This window comes from Symphalangus syndactylus, chromosome 2 (genome assembly GCF_028878055.3).
Source record: "Symphalangus syndactylus isolate Jambi chromosome 2, NHGRI_mSymSyn1-v2.1_pri, whole genome shotgun sequence".
NCBI lineage: Eukaryota > Metazoa > Chordata > Mammalia > Primates > Hylobatidae > Symphalangus > Symphalangus syndactylus.
Window position 1 is genome coordinate 102,999,715 of NC_072424.2, and position 25,652 is coordinate 103,025,366.

Consider the following 25,652-nt stretch of genomic DNA (forward strand, 5'->3'; position numbering starts at 1 on the left):
ACCAGACCTATCTTCAGAATCCAAATAGAGACCACAGAGCAACAACTGGTAGCTACAGTTCCATCTGTCTCAGAGAGTCCAAATGCCTTAACAATGCCGCTGTGTTGAGGTGTGCTGGGGGGCACTGTGTGGCCTGTTCACTAGTGTCCCACACCTGGCCCTCTTCAGAGTGAAGGGGGCTGGGCTCAGGGAAAGCAAAGAAGGAAATTGTCATATTGTTCAGGTATGGTTTAGACTCCTAGACCATTTATTGCAGACAAGATCTTAAAAACTGTACAGAAGACAAAGTGACCTCTGCAGGCTTAGAGGAAGCCAGATTGGGGCAACAAATAATTTATCGAATTTTTAATTAATTTAATTTGCGGTCATGGCAAGTCATTGAAGACACAGAGATGAAACTTGATAGAGAGTTCATAATGATCTCTCTTTCGCCTGAGTTCTATGATACTATTAGTCTCTGTTTAACTCAGAGCTCTTCTTTGAAAAAAAGAACATGACATTCAGACTAGTGCCAATGAAAAATGAGGCTTATTTTTAGGATAAAGAGAAAGCTTATGGACGTTCAGGAGAAGTCAAATAATCAGGCCTCAGGCCAGGCCGAATTATAAATTCCAGTGGGCTCAGAGACCTGCATAGCACTTAATAGATTCTTAATAAGTGTTCGTTAAATGAATGTATGAATGAATGAACGAATGAACTCACAAATGACCTAAGGGAGCTCAGGGGAACACTGAGGGCTACACTACTGTCCTACCAATACCTGATTTAATCTTACTGCACTTAACTCTCCTGTGTCTCTTGGCCCAAAATCCCAACAGAGGAATCCAGAGAATACCCCTGGGTCGGATGCCCATCTCAGTCCATTAAGCAATAGCCAGAGAAGGTAATGCCAAATGACCATAGGGCTCCCTTTTAAGGATCAAACAGATTAAGCCAGAAAAGAAACTGAACATAGCCTGTGGGTTTGTATTTCTCCAAGGCATTCATTTTGTATGTAATTGCAGACTGCCATGTACTGGTGTTACTTAAGGTATATATGCAGGTGGCACCACAGTGAAATATTTTTGCTTCTTGAGGACAGAATAATAGCTTCTGTTCTTTCTTCTATAGGGCTTCAATTTTATAGATAATTCTGATCAAGGAAGAATGTTCAAGTACGACCAGATTGGGAGCTAATGTGCTAACTGATTTTTATATGCCAGACACTGTGCTAGGCATTTTACAAAACTGTAATCTCTCACAATTTATTCTTGTGGGTAGGCATTATTATCCCCATTTTACAGATGAAAAGACTGAGATTTCAACTATCACAGTTACAAAGTTGAAAAGGGGTGGAGCTGGAATTCTTTCTGAGATTGGTTTGTTCCCCAAAGTTATACCCTTTCCAATATCACTATACTATCTTGCAATCACCTGATGGATCATTAAGCAAAATATCAGGATGAATTCTGCAGGACAGAGCCAGGTCTCTTCCATGAGTCATAAGTCAGGTAAAGACACTTAAGGCACATAATTAGGCAAGTATGTAGTTTTTTATTGAATATTGGTTTGAGCAAACTAGCTCTAAATAAATTAGGGGACCAATTGGGAACCTTTGATATGGTCAGGTTTTAGAAGAGATGAGAAGAATAACCGGAGAAAGTTGTCTGAAAAAAATCAAGTTACAAAATACTGCGATTTCATTTTTAGATATATGGATCTATCTATCTATCTATCTATCTATCTATCTATCTATCTATCTATCTATCGTGTAACATATATGTTAAAGATGTAAAATACCCATTGTTTTATATATCACTAAGAAAGAAAAAGTGCTGTCAATTAATTGCAAGACATAATTGATTATGAAAGCCATCCTGATTTCAAAGATGTTAAATGTGAGAAAAAAAAAGTCTGTGCTGCAATATGTAGGAAAAGATCCAGAGGAATGTGCCCGAGTGTTGCAGTGGTGATTTCCAGGGGGTGAGAGTATGACTTGTGTTTTATGATTGCTCATCTGTGTATGCAGATTTCCCTGCTCCACTCTCATCCCACTCACAAAGGTTCAAGTAGGTGATCCCCAGCCCCAGGAGAACCACTTTTAAACTCTTTCAGCATGTCACGCATTAGAGTTCACGCATTAGATTTCAAGCATTGGCTTTAGGATTTGGGGATATACATCTCCCGTGGTATTGATCTTGGCATTTGAAGCCTCTGCCAAAACTTCAGGGCAACAGGAATAAAACACACTTAAAAGACCTTTCTACTACACACCTGATTCAATAATAGGCGAGATATGAGTTGTTAGCAAATGAAGGAAATGCATGCTGTTCAATGATGAACGTTCTTAAGAAATAATATCTAGGTCAATGTAGTACTTTTAGTAAATGCACAGAAAGTACAATTCTAATAAATAAACTTGTTTTATATCTTTAATTTCCATCTAGAATTGACTCGTGTTAGATTTTTTGTGCTCTTAAAGATAATCATAAATCCAACAGTAATACGATTAGCTCAATAATTTTTCCCTTGGGGAATACATGTAGATGTTTTGAAGTTTTATGTTAAGGAATGCTTGAGGTTATTTTTACCAAACATCATAAAGAAAATATAATTAAGCAACAAATATTACAGTCTTAAATCTATTATTTAAAACATGGAAAATTTTCATATAAGCTACTTTATTGCATTCCTTCTTTTATTAAGTCCCAGGATAATTTTGTATTCTTTTTGAAAGTATATGCTTTCCTCCCTTTGCTTGGTTACACAGTTGGACTTATTTAATTTTCTAATACAGTGCAAGATTATTTTACTATTCAAAAGCGATTCTGCAACTTTTACATATTTGCCAACAATGCAGGATATGGCCACTGATCCAAAATCATAGTTTGTAATCATTTTAACTCCCAGTCCTCTGTATTGTTTCAATCATGGCCATGAAGCCATCACCTACCCCACAGGAGAGCTTGCCAGCATGCGCTGTAAGTGTGTGGATGCCAATGAGTGATTTCATTGCAAGGTTGAAGGAGGCACTTTAATCTAAAGCTGATCTCTTGATTCATGCTTGCCAAGATTTTGCCTACATTCTTCAGATGGCTTAAGACAGGGAAGGGCATAGGCTTTGGTGCCAGACTAGCTTTAGTTAAAGCCCAGCAACTTGGGACTGAGCCCCAGGTCCCATGAATGCAGGTCTTCATCAGCAAGGCTGAGAGCAGACCACAGTGACCATTGTGACTTCTCAGTTGGAGCCAGTTTAATTTGTGGTGGTGTTCAGCTCTGCATGGGAGACTTAAATGGAGTCATCACTGGCTAACTGTAGGTATAGTGAAAACAGGCACATAGTAACATTTGACAAATATTTTAAAGCCCACCTGTTTTCCACAGACCTCACCTGGCCAAAGGAGAAGTGCAATTACTAGATTATAATCAGATCTATGATTATTTGTTACCTTTATTAAAACAATTCTATATATTTTATTGCACGTAAAAGAGTAAAATGGCTGTCTTTAAGTGCCAAATACTCCAATAGCAGGGTAGCAACATTTATTTACACTACAGCTTGGTATATATATGTGCTCAATTTTTTCTTAACCTATACTTGGTGTGAGTATGAGGAACTAGGCTTTGAGTAGTGGGAAAAAAATATTAGGCCTAGTCCATTCCAATGCAATTATTTTAAAAGCCTCTTTAAATATTACTCATTTCTTTCAGTAAAGTTATCTTCTAGTTCAGATTTCTCCTTTTTCAGATCCCATTTTCCTTTGTCCTAGCTAAGGAGGCATCTGGTGTGCCTGGTGTATGGAAGCCTGAAGGACTGTGCAGTGCCTTGTGCTCTTGTATGGCTCTTCAGGTAGCTGGGAACATGATGTCCCCTGGTACTGAAGTTTTTTGCAGATACTACTCATGATCTTGTCTCCCTCAGCTGAGTTTCAGTTCTGTAGCCCCTCCGAGCTGATTCAGCTTTGCCTTGGCTCTCATTGGAGGGAGATTCTTTCCACTTCCTCCATTTGTCCTCTGGCCAGGGCTGGTAACCCCAGCCCCTGATGCAGGGGCACCAACCTCTTGCCAAGGCGATGAGTTTCTCCCTGAGAACCGTGAGAAGTTCTGAATCCTATCCATGGTTAACTGACTGCAGAAGAGTGAGTTGCAGAATTAAACACGAGGGGCCTCTCTGCCCAACACCCCTGGACCTGCCAAGGTTACAGTGATGTGGCTGTGTACCAGGTTGGTGTGGGATAGCCTGAAGGATATTCCTTCCTAGAGTTCAAAAACGAAATTGGGGCAGGCTTCCTGTACCGGTCAGGGACCAGGAAAGATGTAAATGGGTGGCATGCCGAGAAGAGATGCCTGATTCCAGAAAGCTTAGTGAATGGGCCATCAGAAAAATGACAAGAGTTAAGGGCATCAAACAGGGGTGTTGAAGCACCTTGGAACAGCTGCAATAGGAAGTCAATACAGTCCTTAGGCCAGAGGAGAGTTCTTGGAACAAGACGATGGCTGAGCTGTAGAAGGGAGCTTACCTGATGGGAGCTTTGGCCTGTGGTAGTTGAAAGCTGAAATTGCAAGATGCAGCTTGGCAGGGAGGGAGTCAGGCAGGACTAGATATTTGCTAACCACTCGCTTCTGCCCTCCAGTGTCCTGCAGGGGCTTCCCATTGGCCAAGAGCAAGGGAATCATATTGATATAATCCTAGGTCATCTCCTGGGCACAGGGAAGGGTGGAGGAGGGTAGAGAGTGGGTCTGAAGGAGTGAACAGAATCTCCAACAGATTATTCTATAAGTGTAACACATTTCATACTTTCTGGGCCAATGCCCAAAGAGAAAGGTGGGACATACACATCTCAGGGCTTAGCTCTCCTCATTCTCTCCCCCTTTCCTCTTCCCACCATCTACCAGGGATGGAGCCAGAGGCACATACCTCCTTGGTAAGTCCTAGATATCTAAGGGGTATCTAAGGGGAACTGCTTGGGCTGGATATCCTGGGCTTGGCTTTTGCTATGCCAAGAGAGAAATAATGATATGTAGAACATTGCCTCAAAAAAAACTTTTTTTTGCAAACCTCTTTTCTTGCTGGTAAATCCAATTTCAAATGCCCAAATCCTAAATATTAACCTTTTCTTTGTGTTTCTTTAACTTCTCTGTCCTGCCGCTGGCAGATGGATGCCTTAGACCAGCTGGGAAAATATTACATTTTGGGAGAGGCAAAGAGAATACTTTTAAAAACTATTACTCCCCAATTTCATGCTGCTGTAGTTCGTTTGGAAATTTTAAAATTTTATAGCATTTTCAAGTATATTATCTGATTTAACATTGTTTAACCTTAGCAACAATCCTACAAGGTATCCATTTTACAGATGAGATAATTGAGGTCAAATGTACTCTGCTAGCTAATAGCAAACCCACAACTAGAATTCCAGATCTCCTGACTCCCATTAGAGTGCTCCTTCTTCTATGCCAGACAGGGGGCCACAGTTTGCACATTTGGAAAAGAGAACCAAGTTCATGAAATTGGTTCATAATATACTGGTACTTGCTAAAAATGATGACTCGAGCATTTGCCCAGTGATAATTGCTTTCATTGAAAAATATTTTTTTAATTTTTTCTAATATCTGCTTCCATGGTAACTAGGTAATTTTATACTTATTTTATTGCCCTTCTTGCATTATCATCTGTCACTTGGTATCTTTTACCATTTGCTTTTTTCATTCCTGGTTTTGCCTTCATTTCACTAGTTAATTACCTTTTTAATTCAACTCCTCTTTTTAACTACTTCTTGATTCTTGAATTATCCTTTGACCTCATCATTTGATTGCTGCTTTCCTAACTCAGTGAGTTGAACATATTCTGCTGAAAATAGCAGATCTTGTTTTCATTTTGTCTGTGTTTATGTGACACCCTGTGTATAACTCAGAGAGCACCACTGGGACAAGATGCAACAGGGAAAAATATGTGCCTAGGTAGAGAAAGGATGAGGAGAGCTTAGACCTAGACTAATTAGCAACCTGGAGTCTGGGCAGATTTCTTGAATGGGTGGTTTCTGGCAGTGAGACTTTGAAAGATTCATGATGTCTCTGAGGAGCGGGACGTTTGGCCCATTAGAGCTGAAGGCCAGTTCAGAGTTTCTCACTTTGTAAGGTTTATGCACCTCCCCCACTGAAAAGTGGAAGCTACCAGCTGGGTGCTGGGTCTGTCTTTCCCTAGATTCACTCGAAGGTTCCCAATTCATGTATTACCAGTTAAACAGGGTTTTGAACTTTCTTTTCTTCCTAGAATATAGAAGGTACTAAAGATGTTTGATGTCTTGAAAAGTCTAAGGACCTGGAACTGTTATTTATTCCCTGAACCATGTCTTCTCACGCTATGAAGATAGAGAAGATTGAGAATCCAGCTAAGTTTGAGCAGTATCTGTAAGTCCTTGGGCCAGGCTGAGTGGGGAGAAGTCCACAGTGTGTTACAGTACCCCCAGGACTGTCTCCTGACCCCCAGTGCAGGGGTGGGGCGGAGCCTACCTTCTGGGTCTATCTTTCATAGCTGTGCTTGGAATTGCTGCTGATTCCTGGTTTAGATAGTTATCCTAGAGCATTGACTAAAATGTTAAATGACCTGTAAGTTACATTGTTTTACCAAGAGGCTGTTCTCTACATTCTCTTGAGTGTGTAGTCTCATAGGTTGCTGATGTTGCATAAAACTGGTACAGCCTTTCTGGGTGATAGTTTAGCAGTAGGTTACAAAATGTCCATGCCATTTGACTGAGTAATCCAATGGATAGGAAGTCATCACGAAACACCTAATGACTTACCTAGGAGATGTTCACTGCAGCTTCCCAGCAAACAGGGTAAATTATTAATCATCCATAAGACAAAATAATGCACAACCATTGAAAATATATAAATGTATATGTGTGTCTTTAGACATGAAAAGATATTCATAATATCCTATTGAATAAATAAACCAAGTTTGCAACAGTAAATTCAGTATATATATATGAAAATATTAAGACACCTATGCTCAGAAGAAATACCAGAAAGGAAGGATCAAAATACCAATTTCTGGGTAATATGATTAATGTTGATTTTAATTAATAATGGATAATTTTACTGTCTTCTAGGATGATCAGATATTACTTATGAAAAAGGAAATTACTTAGCATTGAAACTGGCTTCTGGCATAGAGAGAAGGGATGAGGATCTGATGAACGTGGATCAGCAATATGCCATGTTTACTAATGTTTGTTACCGTGGTGGCAGTGACATCAGGGTGCCAATGGCACACTATTGATTCAGACATAAGGATGTGAATACCAGGGACTCAAGAGAAGGGACAGCTTCAGAACTATACACACTTGAGCCATATTTTTCTTCTCTTTATCTAAAATGTTCTGATTTTGTAGGATAATTATTTACCTTTTTCTTTTTACTTTAGACAAAATCCATTTTCATTTGTTTATTAAATAATTATAAGTACACAAGAGAATATTTACAATATAAAGGTAAAGTGGAGAAAATACTCATGAACAGAAAATCAGTGTCCAGAAATGGAGTATGACCATTGATCCTGTAAGAGTTCCCTAAGGCAGCAGTCCCCAACCTTTTTGGCAACCTTTTCGAAACCAGGAACTGGTTTCGTGGATGATAATTTTTCCACAGACATAGGGTGGCGGTGATGTTTTTGGGATGATTCAAGCACATTACTTTCATTGTGTATTTTATTTCTATTATTATTACATTGTAATATATAATGAAATAATTATACAACTCGCCATAACGTAAAATCAGTGGGAGCCCTGAGCTTGTTTTCTTACAACTAGACGGTCCCATCTGGGGGAAACGAGAGACAGTGACAGATCATCAGGCACTAGATTCTCATAAGGAGCACGCAAGCTAGATCCCTCACATGCGCAGTTCACAAAAGGGTTCACAGTCCTATGAGAATCTTATGTTGCTACTGATCTGATGGGAGGCAGAGCTTAGGGGGCAATGCAAGCAGTGGGGAGTGGCCATAAATACAGAGGAAGCTTTGCCAGCTCGCATACCTCTCACCTCCCACCTCCCATGGTGTGGACTGGTTCCTAACAGGTAGCAGACTGGTACTGGTCCGTGGTGCGGGAGTTGGGGACCTCTGCCCTATGGGATCCTCCACTCCTTTCTCCTTTCCTCTCTGCCTTAAGTAAACCACAGTCCTGAATTTTTTATTATTGCTTTTCTTTTATTTATAATTTAATTCCTAAGTAATATTTTAGTTTTGTATGCTTTTGTACTTCATTAAGTAGAATTATACTTATTCTTCTGCAACTTGCGTTTTTCACTCAATATCTTATTTCCAAGTTTTATCCATGTAGTGTGTATAGTGATAGTTCACTCATTTTGCTATTGTCAAGTCTTTATCATGGAAATGCACCACAGTATACTTATGTATTGTCCTGTTTATGAACTTTTGTGTGACTTACAGTTTGTTGATACTATGAAAGCTTTTATTAATGGCATCTGATGTGCATGTATAACATCTAATGCTCATGTAGATTGTCTCAGGTCTATACATAGTGGGATTGCTGGGTTATAGGGTATGTGAATGTTCAATTTTAATATATAATGTAGATCATGCTAAATCATTTTCCAATTATTTTTATCTATTTATATTCTTGCCAGCAGTATATGAGAGTTTCTATCTTTGCATAGTCACCAACATTTAGTAATGTCAGACTTGTAAATTTTTGCTAATCTACTGAGCGTGAACTAATTTAATTTGTATTTCCCTGAGCATCAGTGAAGTCAAGCATGTTTGCATCAGTGAAGTCAAGCATTTTTTCTTGGGTTTATTAACATTTGCGATTTCTGTCTACAAATCATCTGTTCAGGTCTTTTGACCCATGTTTCTATTGGATTATTTCTGGTTTTAAAGTGGGTCTGTAGGAATTCTGTATATATTGGGAACAAATCTTTTTAGTTATATATGTGAGAGATATCTTCTTCCAATTAGTGGCTTGTCTTTTCATTTTCCATATAGCGTCTTTGATAAAGAGACATTCTTAATCTTGTTCGTCCATTTTTCATGGTTTGCCTTTTTGTGTCTCAAGAAGTCCCTTCCTAACCAGAGGTTCATAAACACAAACTCCTAGATTGTTTTCTAAAATGTTTATAGTTTTGTCCCTGTGAATAGTTTAAAGGTGCCCAATGTGTTTTTTTCTATAGAGATAACTGTTCCAGGACAATCTATTAAAAACTCTTCTGTTGTAGGACTTTCTCCTTAGTTCAGCTAAAAACGGGTCCTTGTCACACGACCATGAAAGATTAGGCTTGCAGACACTTTGAAGGGTGAGAAAAATGGAATTTATTGGGTGAAAAGGAAAAAAACTCAGCAAAGCAAGAGAGCTTCCTGTTAACAAATCCTCATCTCACAGATAGAATTCCCAGTTACCACCCTGGAAAAAGAAAGGCCAGACTCCTACCCCCTAAAAACGGCACAAACTTCCATGGCTCAACCTGTTCTTCCAGTGCTCAGGCCAGTGGGAGTTTCTCCAGGGACCCCCCTGTATTTGAATGTCTCATTTTCTTTCCCCACAGAGGTATAAATTCCAGCTCTGACTTGAATCATGTCATAGATGAAGTTTCTCTCTGAGTGTGGGCCTGTTTCCTGGGTTCCCTGGAGAACACAGGCATTTGAGTCAGCCAGATGTTGAGGGGCCCTACCAGGGAACTTCTTTATATTTTACATAATAAGTCATTTATCTCACATAACAAGTTAGAAGCTCTTCTGGATTAACCCAAGGCACAATGATGGCATCAAGAACCCCAGCTCTTCCCATATTTTTCTCTGCCAGAGTCAGTTTGTCAGTGATGGTTCCTCACAGCTCCAGCTGCTTCGAGCCACATCTGCAGTGGAAAAAAGGCCTTCATATTTTAAATTCTAACCTCGAGGTTGTTTTGGACCACCCAGGTAGTGTGCATTCAAGTTGCAAGCTGCTTTCCCATGCAGTCCCACTCAGGGTCACGAGTTCTCAGGGGAGGATTTTTTTCTCTGTCCATTCAGTCCTGAGTTTCAAGATGGGCAACTTGCCTTTCAGATCCCTGTGTGAAGAATGAAGGTATTTATTTCTAGTTCACCTGACTCTCAGGGTGCAGCCCTTGGGGCCTGCAATTTACACAGGAATCTCACATTAAACCCCTCTCCATGGGCGGGCCTTGGGCTTTGTCCTCTGCCCTTACACCACATGAGACAGTGAAGAGCTAAGCTGGAATTCACCAAGGTGGTAAATGTAGACCTCCCTGAAAGCTTGTCCTGTTTACATCTCTGCCTTCTCATTTTCTCTTAATTTTTTTTTTTTTTTTTTTTTTTGGCTTCTTGGTATTCTTTGCTTTCTTGGAGTTCATCACACATTTAGGAGGATTTTTGTCTTTTCTGGAATTTTTAGTTGTTTTTCAGTGGGAGGGTCTGTCAGTGCATCTAGTCCTCCACACTATAGAAGCAGAAGTTGGTTTAAATTCACTTTAAGAATTGCGTTCTGTTTTATCAATTTTGCCTAAAGGTTTGCTGGAGACTGAACCATTGCAAGGAAGAGATGAAGATGCAGTAGCCAGTGCTGACTTCTCTAGCATGCTGTCTGAGGAGGAAAAGGAAGAATTAAAAGCAGAGTTAGTTCAGGTATGTTTAGTAATCTTATTGTTGCTATTTCTATCTCTGGATCTTAAGAGTTATTATTAGTTTGATATAAGTGCCATATTGTAATGATGTTGTCTTTCATTTAATAAAATTACAAGATGATTCATTTTTCCAGGGTATTTTTCTACTGTTATCTATTACCTGTTAGTTACAGTTGTAGAATGAATCATTGAGCTGCTTAAGCAACAATAATAACTAGTTTTAAATATGCACTTCTCATTCCTTTTACTCTCAGAATACTATGGGAATAATACTTACAAACCTGATAGAATTCATTCCAGACCATGTTACAGGTGCAAGATCCTTTTGAAGATCGGTTCTGGTTTAGGTCAGCAACTTAGCTCAACGATTACTTTGAAATGATTTTTTAAATGAAAAAGTCAATCATAGAAGCAACTGAATTTATAAGTTGTGTACTTTTTGGCAGAAAAATAAAGCTCTGGGGATAGAGACGAAAGCGATGCTTCATCGAGGCCTAATTAGATCTTGTGGAGCTGCTGTGGGGATCCGGACCTAGGGAGGAGGAGGATGTCAGGCTCATTATGAATACATGTCTTTGTTCAAGTCTTTTGCTTGCAATACCCACTTTAGACACTTTGCTGACAAGCCTTTACTTTCTAGGAGGAGAGTGTTGTAGAAAGGGCTCCTTGAGTAGGAGGAAGCAGCAGAGCCAGAGGAGCTGAGGCCAACATTCCCTCCCCATTCTGTGTCCTGGCTCATAGGCCAGGAAGATCCTGTTCCCACAGAAGCAAGGCTTGGCCTTCCTGCTTTGGCCTCTCCACAGGCTGAGGACACAGCTCTGAGCTCTACCTTACCCTCTCCCCACTTTGTCCACTCTGAACTCTGAGTTCTAACCTCCTGATAGTGTTTGTCTATGACAGCTCACATTAAAGACTTTTAGGTGCTTTTACAAGATACACCTCCAAGTTAATTTCATTTCAGAATGAAAGAGCAGCACGTTCCTCTGGTATAACCAAAAATGATTTCAGTAAGCACTGGGCCTCAAATCTTTAGCTGGGTCTGTCTGTGGCCACTGAGTGGCTGCACATACCAGAGTGCAGAGACCAAAGTTAGCATTAACAGATAATGGACTGACTCCACATATTCTTATGGCCTGAAATTCTGGCTCATGATTAGTTCATGTCAACTGCAGGGTCCAAATGTCATGTTCTGCAGAGTGGGGTAAGCCAACTGAGTCTAAGCTAAAACTTCACTCCATCATGGTGATAATGCTAGTTTAAGTTTAGGCACAATGTCTGTAACTGACCAATTTCTATAAAATGCCTCGATTTTTATTTTTCTGGGCTCTAGGATTACTGGGGTATACATACATACATATACTAATATATGCTGATTTTTGTACATTCTCTATTTTCTAAATGTCAACAGTGATCATGATATTATTTTATAATCAAGAAAAAAGTAAGTGTTGGTTTTAAATGGATGCCCCATGAATATAAAAAACTAGAAGTGTTTTCAGAAATTCCTGTTTCATTTGGCCACAGTAATACACTTCCAGAACATTTCACTCCTAAGAGTTTTTGAACCTGACTTCTGGAAATAACACCAGACTCTTTGTTACTGTGTTCAAGTTACCAGGATTCATGTTTTGCACTAGCCTCCATGCTTCCTGGCTCTTATTTCTGGGTTCTTCAGAGATGAAGAAGTACCGCATGCTGCCAAAGGTAGTGTCGTGACTTCCAGGGGCACATGAGCACAGCTGTCTGCCTCAGGCCTGGTGAAAAGCAGAGAAAGTGTATCTTTGCGATTTTTCTTCTTCACATTTCTCTTTCTCCTTCTCCACGTCAGGCCACCTGTGCTTTATGCTCATTCTGTTTTTAAAACAGCTTTCCTTACCCTTTTACAAGTGTGCATGCAGATGTGTGGACACAGGAACTCAAGTTCTTTGATACCACATATGCATTCCGATTTTACCTTCGATGCTAGGATTTAATTTTAACAAGGACACGCAGAAAGCCATCTCTGCAGTCTCACTGCTGGCCTTGCGAAGAACTGAGGCATCCTATACAGTCAGCCCCTCTGCCCCAAATCTCCACAGAGATTCTTTATGGGCCCCTGGTCACAAACAATTCCTCTTTCTGTCTGAGGAGAGATCCTACTGGGTTTGTTAGCTCCTTGGGTACCAAAGATACCTCGGAGACCAGCCTATTAGATGACGGCCTTGGAGTCAGGCACTCAGTTGTGGTCATGATCCAAAGCAAGACCTGTGTGTACAAGGACTTCTGACCCCTGACCGCTTTGCTGAAAAGAGGTCTTGAGTGTGCCAGGTGTCCAGCCTCTTCTTTGTTTCCTTCCTCTCCCTACTTTCCTCGTCTCTTCTGTGAAATAAATAATTCAAAATAAAAGCTGTTGGGACTTTAAATTATTTTGAGCCTTAAAGGAATGTGATTATGGCACCTGAGTCACATAACAAGCAGCTGTGACCTAGGCAGCTCTAACCTGTTTCTGTGATTATAGACTAGCCTTTTCGTTACCTACATTGTTTTGTAAAATGCTATAAAAGACTAAAGGGCGCCAGAGAAGACCTCTTTTATTAAAGATTATCTTCCCTCTTTATTCTCTTACACAAACACCTTAGATTGTCTAAGATGGAATGTTAAACATATACTTTTAAATTGGAAAAGAAAAAGAAAACAAGCTGTAACTAATCAAATTGCTGTAACTCATAAACCAGCAATATACGGGAAATGCTGTAATCCTATTACATTTCTTTGTTTTCTGCCTATGTAAATAAGACCTTAACTTTTCAGCTTCATAGCACTAACCACATTCCTTTAGAGTCTGTGTTTCCCAGATGTCTATCCTTAGCTTTTCACTTGAATTAACTCTTAAACTGGATTCTGATCCATTTTATTATTTCAGGTTGACACCTCCTACTGCTTTCTGGCTATGCTGGATTCCTTCCTCCCAGCTCTCTTTCTCTTCCCTCCCCTCTGTCTTATCCTCATTATCTTGTTGATAATATTCCCATGAGGTTGCCCCTAGACTTCAACCAATCTCATAACCCCATTCTCCCACACAGCCAACATATTTTTGTGTGCTTACCAAGTGCTGGCAAGAGGAAGACTTCTTTTGGTAGGAAACATAAAATAAGCCATTAGTGTCCAAAAGGCTTACATCTTGGACAAATTCAGCATTTTAAAAGAGGAATCTCTTGGCCAGCTGTGGTGGCTCAGGCCTGTTATCCCAGCACTTTGGGAGGCCAAGGTGGGGGGATCACCGGAGGTCAGGAGTTCAAGACCAGCCTGGCCAACATGGAGAACCCCTGTCTCTACTAAAAATACAAAAATTAGTCAGGCATGGTGGCACGTGCCTATAATCCCAGCTACTCGGGAGGCTGAGGCACAAGAATTGCTTGAACCCAGGAGGTGGAGGTTGCAGTGAGCCAAGATCATGCCACTGCACTCCAACCTAGGCAACAGGGTGAGACTCCACCTCAAAAAAAAAAAAAAAAAAAGGAATCTCTTTTAACATAACTTGATCTTTAATTTATTGTTGTGGTCATGCAATATGTATCTTTTTTAAAGTTCGTCAAGTGTGAGGCCAATATCACCTCTGATCTGGTGCAGTGGTTCACGCATAGAAGGAACGTAATTAATATTTATAATTAGCTTGAGTTATTTTATATTTTAAGCAAACATTTATATTTGTAAATGCCAAAAGTAGAATATGCTCTTTTTTTTTACAAACCTTGTCAATAAATAAAGAAGTAATCTTTTGTTTCAGATATTTATTCTCATTGGTCTTATCACCAGACACCTTTTCTGAAGTCTTTACACATCTGGTTTTTTTTTTTTTCTCTCTCTCTCTTTAAATACACTTGCCCAATCATTCTGTGCCACTATCATCCCACTCCCACTTTAATTTCACTAAGCTGCATTTTCTGTTTAGTATTTCATAATGTGTCTTGCCTTTTGAAAAGGATAAAGTTTTGGCATTAGTACTGTAAATTTGTGATTATATAACAATCAAGTACTGCCAATGTCCCTGAGATAAGATGACTTAAGAGAAATAGGCATTAATAGGAATAGGAAAAATACCAGACAGCATTATCAAGTAAGTAAAGACTATTTTCATGCTCTCTCAATCTCTCCGTTGGCTCTTTCCTCTTCCTCTGGTCTGTGCAGTCCCCAAGAACACACAGTGCCCTCAAGCTAACAGTGTCTTACACTTGCAAAGAAGTGCCTTAGGCTCTGGGCCTCTCTCTCTCTCTCAGCTCCTTCCTGAAGACCTTAACTCTTTCTGAACTGAGCTAGTGAACAGCTAATGTGTTCGTAACCATAATATCTTATTGTTTTGCCCCTCTTCGATAGCATCTGCATTTTAATCTTGGGTCTCTTAGCCAAAGGCAGAAGTAGCCCAGAGAGGCAGGCCTTGAAGCCACGTGCACATAAGACCAAATGTGGTTACTCCTAAACAACATACTGATGATGCCTAGTTTATGAAAATATTTTTCCTTCTGGGTTGCAGTTAGAAATTTTATGTAATCTAGCAGATAAAACAGAAAAACAAGTTTTATAAATTTCATACTGAAGCTAATTCATTAGCTAATTCAGACTAGTTCACTTTTTTGCATTTTTCTTTAGATAAATTTATATAACATAAACTTATTCATTTTAAAGTGACCAATTAAGTGGCATTTAGTGCACTCACAATGTTGTGTTGTGTAACCACCACATCTGAAAGGAAACTTGTACTCATTAAGCAGTTGCTTCCATTTCCCACTCCCCAGCCTCTGGCAGCCGCCAGTCTTCATTCTGTCTCTATGGGCTTACCTATTGATATTTCATATAAATGGAATCATACAATATGTGACCTTTTGTGTCTGGCTTCTTTCACTTAGCCTGATGTTTTTGAGGTTCACCCATGTTGTGCATGTTTTCGTACTTCATTGTTTTTATGGCTGAGTAATATTCCATTTTATTTATCTACTACAATTTATTTATCCATTCACCTCTTGATGGACATTTGGGCTGTAGTCACCTTTGGTCTATTGTGAATAGTGCTGCTATGAACATGTGTGTCCATGTATTTGTTTGAGTACCCGTTCTCAGTTCTTTGGGGTATATACCTAACAGTGGAATTGCTGAGTCCTGGGGAAATTAATTCTGTGTTTAACTTTCTGAGAAACTGTGCGACTGTTTTCCACAGTGATAGAACTATCTTACATTCCTACCAGTAATGTACAACGGTTCCAATGCCTCCACATCTTTGTCAACACTTGTTATTTTCCTGTTAATTCATATTTAAATAATCAAGTTTAAATATCTAATATTGGGCATAAATATTCATCCTACAAGGAGATCTTCTAGGGAGTCAAGAAACCAAAGAACTAGACCATTAATTTGCAATGCAGAAATAATTATTTAAAATTAAAAGGAAAAGATATATTAAATACTTTAATTCATTAACGTGATTTACTTGCACTTCATCTCATTCCAAATTGGATGTGGCTTACAGAAGTACTTACAATATAGAATTTCCATACTACTTGTATCAGAATGTCTGAGGATGCTTGCTAAATAATATAAGTAGTCTGGCTCCACCAAATCTAAGGCCTTTAACTCTCAGGGCATTAAAAGGCAGCAGATGCCTGGGAATCTGCATTTTAAATATACTCTCTTATTTAAACTGAAATTGAGAACCACTGAGATAACTAGACCAAACGATCTCAGTCAAATAAAGGATTGAAGTTCATCAGCAGCAGCCTTTAAGGTATTTGTAATTAAAGACCTCATTGTGGCAGGACTCTTGGTTCTGTACAAAGAGAGGTCGTTGGCCCTTTGGAACCTTACAAGTTAATGTAATTAAAGATTGTCTGTTTTTCCAACTTTTGGGATTTGCTTAATAGAGTTTTTGGCATATATTTAGATCTCTGATAAATACTCTGAACATTTTGAGAAGTGTGTCTTTATATTGCATTGAAATGGTTAGAATTTTATTATAATCTGAGAATACACCCAACTTAAGTAGCCGACTTCATGTCTTCATTATTAGAGGTCTCTTCCCCATATGTGTCTTTTAAAGTGTGCCTGAATTTTTAAATTATTAAGTGTGGGACTTTATATTTCTTTTTTTTTTAGAATGATTTTTGTTAAATTGGTCACTTTAATGTTTCTGTCACTTTTGGGGGATCAAGATTTTATTAAAAATGTACTGGTAGCTCTGAATCCTTTACTGACTCCCCACCTCCAGATAACAAATGAATAATCCACAGCCCCTCATGGTTTTTAATACACTTATGGGGCTCCATGGCTATGAGGTTGAGAATATTAAGGCTTTCAAGCCTCTTTCTCCTTGCGTACATCTGTAATTTATTTCAGCAAGTTAAAATTTTCCTCTTATTTTTTTACACAGTGGAAAATACTGTAACACTCAATATACCCCACCCCAAAAAAACCCAGACTCCCAGTAATTTCAGTCACTCTAAATGAAAGAAGGCAGAAATGGCCTTTTTAATAGAGAATAAAAGGCTGACATGAACCCCAAGCATTTTCTGTGGTAAAAGAGCAAGAGATACAACCATGAGAAATATTGGGCAGCAGATTAAATGGAGAGGACACATTGACAAAGATGAAAAAGAGAAATATGTCATGATAACAAAAGAATAGAAGGGCTTAATTTTAAAATAACAGTGTATTCTCATTTAATGGAGAGACTAAAAGCATTATTCTCTTTGGTGGTCCCTAAATATATTCCTTTTACAGTAATCAGTGTATGTATGCACACTGAAGACTCTTGCTCATCAAGGAAAGACAGGGTTCTATTGATTATACTATGTTTGTAGAATATATAATTCACTGTAGATTTTAGAAAGATGTCCATATACATATAAAACATGTTCCGTGAACATAAAGAAATGGATAATGTTAAATTGCCAGGACATTTTGCTAATATTAAAAACCCCAAGATATTGCTGCTTCTTACTGTGGTATTTAAGATGCTTGTGATTCAGTATTTCTGCTTGTTTTGCTTACGTGATTATCTGTGTATATAAAGGTTCACAAAACCATTTCTGTCTGTTCACTATTGGGGCTAGTGAAAGACTGGGGGTTTTATTGCATGTTTTGTTTTTGCAAAGGCAGATGCCCTTCTTGAGCCGCTTTCCTAGGAGCTGTGACTCTGGTGATCCAAGGAACACATTTGCAAGATGACTGACAGCCTGACAGGGTTGGTGTGATGCAGCTTGTGGTCTGAAGTAGAGTGACACTTTACATGTAAATGAGCCACAGTTGCTCCTTTTTTAAAAAATTTAGTAAGAAATCTACTAAAGTGACAGACTTTTATTACCTCTGTGTGTGGGATACTAAGGTAGTTCTAATGATTCTTCTCCGGCTTAACAAGGAAAAGTCACAAAATTTGTTTTCCGTTTTTCAGAAAACAAAGATGTAAATGTAAGCACTGATACCAGGGCAATATATTATAGAGTATGACAACTAATTAAAATCAAAGACTTTGTGATTTATTCAGATTTATTTTCACAGGATAGAACAGCACTTTCCAAAATCTGAGTACTTTACAGAGCTCTTTTGTTAGAAATTGCATTTGCAAGAGCAATTTTATAGTGCTGAAGAGATCTGCTTTTCTGTAGCACAGGGGAAAGAGGAAATATGTCCATAGGAAGCCTTGTACATGAATGTTCATAGCAGCTTTATTTGCGTTAGCCTAACCTAAATGCCCTTCAACAGGCAAATAAACAACACACCATGGCATATCCATTCAATGGAATACTACTCTGCAAAAAAAAAGGGGAAGAAGCATTGATAATGCAGCAACATAGATGAATGTAAAATAACTATCTACAAAGCCAAGCAAAAATGAGTATATACTCTATGATTCAATTTGTATAAAATTCTAGTAAATATCTGCAAACTAAACCCTAGGGAAAGAAAGTAAGTCAGTGGCTGTCTGGTGAGAGTGGATTGGGGGAAAGGAAAGAAGAGGGAGGGAGGAAGAACAAGAAGCAAGTAAAAGGTGATGAATATGTTCACTTCCTTGATTGTGATAATGGCTTCATGGGTAGATACATATGTTAAAACTTACAAATTATACATCTACACTTTAAATGTCTGCAGCTTATTGTATGACAGTTACAGGTCAATAAAACTGTTAAAAAGAAAAATCAACACAAATCACTCTTTTACATACATCCTCTAATCCCTTGTTCCTTCCTTTCTTAAGGCATTAGCTTGGCAAAACCCCATTGTCTGCCAATTCCATTCCTGCACCAATGCAACTGTGTGTGGTTGGCAAAAAATAAACTACACTGAGGCCAGGTGTGGTGGCTCACGTCTGTAATCCCAACACTTTGGGAGGCCAAGACAGGAGAATCCCTTGAGGCCAAGAGTTTGAGACCAGCCTGGTCAACATAGTGAGACCCTGTCTCTTTAAAATAAATAAATAAAGTGACATTTGAGAAGAAGTTATATAAAATAAGGGTACAGTAGAAAACCAATTTTTGTTCAAAAATTATGTCTATATACAACTTACAGAAAGAACATTTGGAAGTTTAGAAACCAAAAAATAAGCAGTGGCTATTTCCTAGCAGGATACAGATGATTTTTATTTTCTGGTTTATGTTTTTCTGTACAATCTGACTTTTTTTTTTTTTTTTTAACAAGCAGCACAGATTACTTCTATAATCATTAAAATGAAAAATTCTGTTTCTACTTTGAGATATTAGACTATCATCTGTATGGGGTGTGTTTGGCAAACCTACATGTGGGATTGTATAAATAGGAGGGTCAGAGGCTGCTTTGGAATACCCAGAGCTTCTGTAAGTATCCTTTTTTGCTGGTCTGACATTTTCCCCCACCATTTCCCCTCCTCCTTGTAGCTAGAAGACGAAATTACAACACTACGACAAGTTTTGTCAGCGAAAGAAAGGCATCTAGTTGAGATAAAACAAAAACTCGGCATGAACCTGATGAATGAATTAAAACAGAACTTCAGCAAAAGCTGGCATGACATGCAGACTACCACTGCGTAAGTATCATATGAACAGTGTTTTATTAACTCAGCCTGCTGGCTCCTCACTCTGTTGTATTTTGTTTCATTTTTCCTACAAGGCTGATTTGGCACATGAAGCTAGGAAAAAAAAAATACTTTCTCTAAAAGCAAAGCAAAGAAATGTGAATAATCATTAAGTATGTTGCATGTGAAGCAGATTCTATAAAGTAGCTTCATGAAATAAAACTCTGTTCACTGAAACTCTATTTTCACTCAGACTACTTTCATTAGGTTTTATTGTTTAAATGTTTTTCTCTTTATAATATATTTTTAAACATTTGTCAAATATACTTTTTTTAAAACTTTTTCTCATAAAAACTATAAATGGGAAGGTGTTTTCTCCTCAGCACACTTGACACTCACTATGTATGTCTTCCAAAAGTGGTTGGCAGTTTCAATACTGACTTGTTGGCAATTGATTTACAAAGAAATCTTTGTACTTCTCATCTTTTGTTTTGCACTTTTCATTCTCCCTATTCTAGGGAATATTTAGAGCTGGGTTTAGACCAGTTTTAGAGCTGGGTTTAGATTACAGTTTTGGCCCTGTAATCCCAGCACTTTGGGAAGCCGAGGCGGGTGGATCACAAGGTCAGGAGATCAAGACCATCCTGGCTAACATGGTGAAACCCTGTCTCTACTAAAAAATACAAAAAATCAGCTGGATGTGGTGGCACACCCCTGTAATCCCAGCTACTCAGGAGGCTGAGGCAGGGGAATCGCTTGAACCCAGGAGGTGGAGGTTGCAATGAGTCGAGATGGCGCCACTGCACTCCAGCCTGGCAACAGAGGGAGACTCTGTCTCAAAAGAAAAAAAGAAGAAGAAATGGTTTTTGCTTTGCCATTATCATCCTGTCTAGTGTTAGGTAAGTTACAGAATAATCTTGATTATTCTACAATCACACTTTTTTTATTAGATTATTCTTAAGTTGCATGAAATATTTAATGATGATGGTACTTTTCTAATGTTGCAAAGTATTTTAACTGCCAGGGGGTCTTGTACCAAAGGGGAGAACTCCACATATGTGATGTGATTTTTCTTCTTTTTGTGTATTGGGGGTTAGGGACTGGTGAGGAAATCACAGAGGCTTTATCCCTAGGCCTAACTTTAGTCCCAAATTTCACCATTAAGAAATTGTCTTTGGGTTATGCATTTTCTTCTCTACCGTCACACTTTGGAAGGTAAAGATATTGCATTCCTAATACCTAAGTGGGAGTCGATTTTTCTCTCTTTCTCCTAGGCGTAGAGAGACCTGATGGTAGGAAGAGGTACCAATAATTGACAGCAATTATTTCAGTTTTGCCAGCAGCCAACTTTGCCTGCTGGTTCCTAAGAACTAAGATGTAAGACTTTTTGCTGCTATGAGAAGATGTCCTTTGTATGAGGAATTGGGTCTAAAACGAGCATGACATCTCCCCAACTTCCTTAGTTTCCATAAGAATGAGAATGTTTTTCTCCCTCTAAATATGGCCTACCAGTCCTGTTGGGCTCTATGCTCGTGCACCCTAAGGACTCAACCAGATAGGTTCAGGGCACAGCCCAGAGTCAGGCAGAATGGAGCCAGGAAGCTTGTCAGTTTATCTCCAGAAGTTAACCAACCTTCCCCAAACTAATGATGACAATTACAGGAAAAAATAAGAAACCACACATTGATGTGCAGCAATTTAAAAGATAAATTGCAACACCATATGAACAATCTCCTGAAAGGATACCTGGATTTTAGGCATTAAATTAAATAAGCTTATCTGTCAGTAGTTTTGGCCTCTGTCTTTCCACTTTCATGGCCAATACCAATTAATGGCCCTGACAGTGTAAAGCTGAACAAGCTCTAATTCTCTGGGTTTGGTCACCTCTGTATTTAATCCAGGCCTGAGGGTTTCGTATACACTGGTCTGAACTTCGCTGTGGGGTATAAGTACCAGGAAGACCTTCCTGCATGGCCTTCCTAATCACATTGCATAGGTAAACTAACCAAATGGAAGGCGGGGCAATGCTGGCAGTTTTGTTGCTGAAGGAGAGAGGTGCCTGGCAGGGAGGTGGGAATGTCTGAGCAGAGGGAGTGCCAAGTTTGTGCAAGGTCTGCTAGGGGAAGGGAGGGGAGAGACTCATATTCCTCCTGGGACTGGAAATAGAGCTGGTAAGTTCAAAGAAGGCTTCTAGCCTCTTCCCACAGGGGATAATGTCTAATTTGTGTTTTTCCATGTTTGAAAAACTAACAGGTTTTATAGCCAGGTAGTCTACTTAATGTAAAGCATTTTGCTGGATGAATAGCCTAGATTTATTCTGGGGTTATGCAGTTTAGAGTCTAGTTAGGAAGACAGAGTTTGAGTTTTGTTGTTGTTGTTGTTGTTTGTTTGTTTATTTGACAAAATCACGGACAAGGGGGATAGAAAGGATTTGGAGAACAGATCAACAGTGGTTTGCAGGTGGATGATGAAGGAAATAGGACCAAGTGTGATGTCTAGGCCTTTGACTTGGGTTACTGAGTGAGTGTTGGAACTGTTTACGGGCATTGTGGTTAGGCTCATGGTTGCTTGGGTTGAAATCTAGGCCTTGCTGCATTCATGAAGTGGATCATCTTAATACCGATCCCATAGGTAGTGAAGATTCAGTAAGTTAATGTTCGTAAAGCCTGCAGGACAGCATCTGACACTTTGTAGGCATGAAGTGATTATTTGCTGCTGTGAGAAAGATTGAGAAACAAGTCTGGAGGAGAGGCCCAATAATTCGTTTTGGCTCCGTAAAGTCTGAAATGCCTAATAGATAAACAGATTTATAGACTGAGAGGACAACTCAGGGGAAAAGTTTAAGGCAGAGATGGACATTTGGGATTCATCTGCATATAGATAACATCGAAAACTAGATGACTAGATGAGATTTCCCTGGGGATTACTTAATAAATACAAATGGTCATGAACTCACTAACCTTTAGGAATGAAGTGAACTTTCCTTTGTAGAGAAGAACCAGTCCCTCTCTTTAGAAGGAGGCATAAGTCTATCAACTATATAATTTGGGGAAAGGGTCTGTCTCCAACCCTTTCCTCTTGGTTGCTGAGGGAAGGCAGCGGATCTTAATCATATGTTTGGAGGAGCAATAAAATCTGTATCCCTCTGAATTAATTAAACCCCTGCTCTTAGTGCTGTTTATGATACCCATTCCAGGACAAAATCTACACCTCATATGATGAAAAATTTGATGTGAAGAAATGATGAGCTATGATCAGGTTAGGTTGGGTAGAATTAGATTTCAAAGCACTAAAAAAAATTTTTAGCTGTCAGAGGATGTGTGTGATTCCCAGAGGCAATACTTTGCATACTGATTAAGCAATCATGACCTATTTAGTTTGAGTTATAATGAAAAGAAAATCTATGGTATGTTAATGAAAGATCTTGGCATATTTCAGTCTGCAGTAGGATTCAAACTGAAATAGGCCTTGATAAGTAGGAATAATTACACAGCAGCCTGAAATTATCTCGTTTTCAGAAAGCTTCCAGGAATACAGGAACAGGTCAAGGGATCATATCGGTATCCAGGGTTTCTTGTTGCTGTTGTTCTTGTCATAGTTTTTTACTTGCCTAGATTTGTATCTAAGAACATACAAAAAAGTCCTCCCCATTTTTTGGTTTTCTGCTGCCTTTTTATGTTGTCTTTAGACTTCAAGGAGACATGGGAGAGGTGGGTGACTTTGGGGTAAAGGAGGAGAAATCGAATCTCTTCTGTAGGCAGAAGTAGAATCAGGAAATGCAACTTTATGGTGGGCTATTCAAAGCAGTGGGCTTCATTTATTCAACAAGTGTTCTGCTTTGCTAACCCATGAAACATGAAATCCCCTCACTAATAAACCCCTCTGAATTGTGCCACAATCTGAATGGTAAGTCGACAGAGGGCAGAGGTTTTGGAAAGGAATTTAAACTATTCCATCTTTTTGAAAGCTTAATAACTTTATCTTATATAAAGAGGACAAAAAGCCTCACATTCAGCATTTTAAAAACCCACAGTGCTCAAAAATTGAAGGTTAGTTTATGATTTATTTACTCTTTGATTTTGTGCTTCTAAGACTTCCAGGCCATTATGGTCAGGAATTCTTATTATCTCTCTTTATGAGGGAGCCTGGTTGTAGCACTATTGAGTTCAGGAGTGCCAGTGAAGATTAAAGACCTAATTTTAAAAGATGCACATACCCAATCTCTCACATGGTTGTTCATTCTTTTTACCTTCAGGCTTTCATCTTATTACACAAGGCAGGAAGTAGATTCTTTTTTTCTAGATTCAAGTGGTAAATTTATGTTCTGATAACATATTTAGGGAGCCTTTGGAATAAAATAATCTTAAATTTCTTTTGTATCTTCAGTGAAATGCTGCACATTCAACCATTAAAGGAACACTCTTTTAAATCTCCTAAGAGGAAATACATTCGTGCTATAAAATATCTTCTTCTAAAAAGATGAATTTTTTATTTCTTCTAGTTGTATGTAGAAAAATGCTTTATTTAAGTCAAAACAATTTAGAAAACAACATGCTTTCTCCTTTTGATTATTAACACCGATGTTCAAATTAGTAAAACATGTCAAGTGGACTTTGCATGAAAAGTCAACAGAATGCTTTTTATTTGGCTAGCAGAGACCCTTACCTCACACTACTGAAGATCCCCTGTTGGCGTGCTGGCCAAACAGCTAACCTGTCCTTGCCAATAAATGCTATCCATTCCAGCCAAAGTGAGTTTCTGAAAAGTAAAGCCCACTTTCCTGTTGACTTTCATTGAAAAACAGTAAGTTTACATGTACTCAACAGCAAACATCTCTCAGTAAACAGTCTTAAATGACTTAATGCATATCAGGTGCTCTATAAACATTAGCTGCCATTGCTTTAAAAAACATCAGCTGCTATTGCCATTGCTGCCAAAGAAAGGCAAATGTTTAACTATGAAAGTAATGGCAGCTAATGTTCAGCCCTAGACCAGATTTGTGCTTTGTTGGGAAGCGCAGGTCCCTACAGTGGTGTTGTCTGCTAGAATGGCTTTAGAACACACAAGGGCGAATTTCTCTTCACTCACCTGAAAGCTTCAGTTGTTCTCTTGAGTTAGAAGCTTCACATTGGAAACTCCTGATTCTGCTCCTGTAGCTGAAGTGAGGACAGGCACAGAACACAGACTTGAAGCATATGCTTTCAACGTTCCTGCCACCTAATGCACAACTGACAGCAACTCGAAGATATCTTACACATTCCTGCTTTTACTTAAGGAAAACATATTGTTCCTCTGCTCTATCAATTATGTAAGTCAGCAACGGTGAACCTATATTTAGCTTAAAGTAAGAGAGCTAGCAATCTGAAATGCTAAATACTATTTCTATTTAAGTTACAAGATTGTCAAGTCAATCAAGGTGTTAGTATTTAAGTTGTTTTTCATTATTTGAATATTATTGCACATAGTTTTATATGATAGTGTTGAAAAACAATCTTAAGTATTAAAAATGTGCCAGATTCGGCCGGGCGCGGTGGCTCACGCTTGTAGTCCCAGCATTTTGGGAGGCCGAGGCGGGCGGATCACGAGGTGAGGACATCTAGACCACGGTGAAACCCTGTCTCTACTAAAAATACAAAAAAATTAGCCGGGCGTGGTGGCGGGCGCCTGTAGTCCCAGCTACTCGGCGAGGCTGAGGCAGGAGAATGGCGTGAACCCGGGAGGCGGAGCTTGCAGTGAGCCGAGATTGCGCCATTGCACTCCAGCCTGGGCGACAGAGCGAGACTCCGTCTCAAAAAAAAAAAAAAGTGCCAGATTCCATGGCATAATAAAGGGAGTAAAATGCAATACATCGAGTGCCATGGCTCACACCTATAATCCTAGCCCTTCAGGAGGCCGAGGTGAGAGAATTGCTTGAGCTCACAAGTTCAAGATCAGCCTGGGCAGTGTGGTGAAACTCCGTCTTTACAAAAAATGCAAAAAATCAGCCAAATATGGTGGCGTGCACCTGTAGTCCCAGCTACTT

At 39.1% G+C, this 25,652-nt stretch overlaps 2 protein-coding genes across 9 annotated transcripts in view; one reads left to right on the forward strand and one right to left on the reverse strand.

The window, feature by feature from the left end:
* The window catches only part of TPD52L1 (TPD52 like 1), a 110,125-nt gene that overhangs the window by 55,379 nt on the left and 29,094 nt on the right, over window positions 1-25,652 (forward strand). For all 7 annotated transcript variants that reach the window (XM_055263367.2, XM_055263323.2, XM_055263341.2 and 4 more), the window contains exons 2-3: window positions 10,503-10,618; window positions 19,494-19,642. In XM_055263367.2, the coding sequence (XP_055119342.1) occupies window positions 10,503-10,618; window positions 19,494-19,642 (265 nt within the window). The remainder of the gene's footprint in view (window positions 1-10,502; window positions 10,619-19,493; window positions 19,643-25,652) is intronic.
* The window catches only part of HDDC2 (HD domain containing 2), a 78,663-nt gene continuing 62,294 nt past the window's right edge, over window positions 9,284-25,652 (reverse strand). Inside the window, exons 7-9 of one of the 2 annotated variants that reach the window (XR_010116594.1) lie at window positions 24,719-24,786; window positions 10,895-11,149; window positions 9,284-10,577 (exon numbers count right to left, since the gene is read on the reverse strand). Coding sequence is in view for 1 of the 2 variants with exons in the window: in XM_063621165.1 (XP_063477235.1) it covers window positions 10,566-10,577 (12 nt within the window). In the remaining variant the exon portion in view is untranslated. The remainder of the gene's footprint in view (window positions 10,578-10,894; window positions 11,150-24,718; window positions 24,787-25,652) is intronic. The other variant, XM_063621165.1, reaches the window with a different exon arrangement.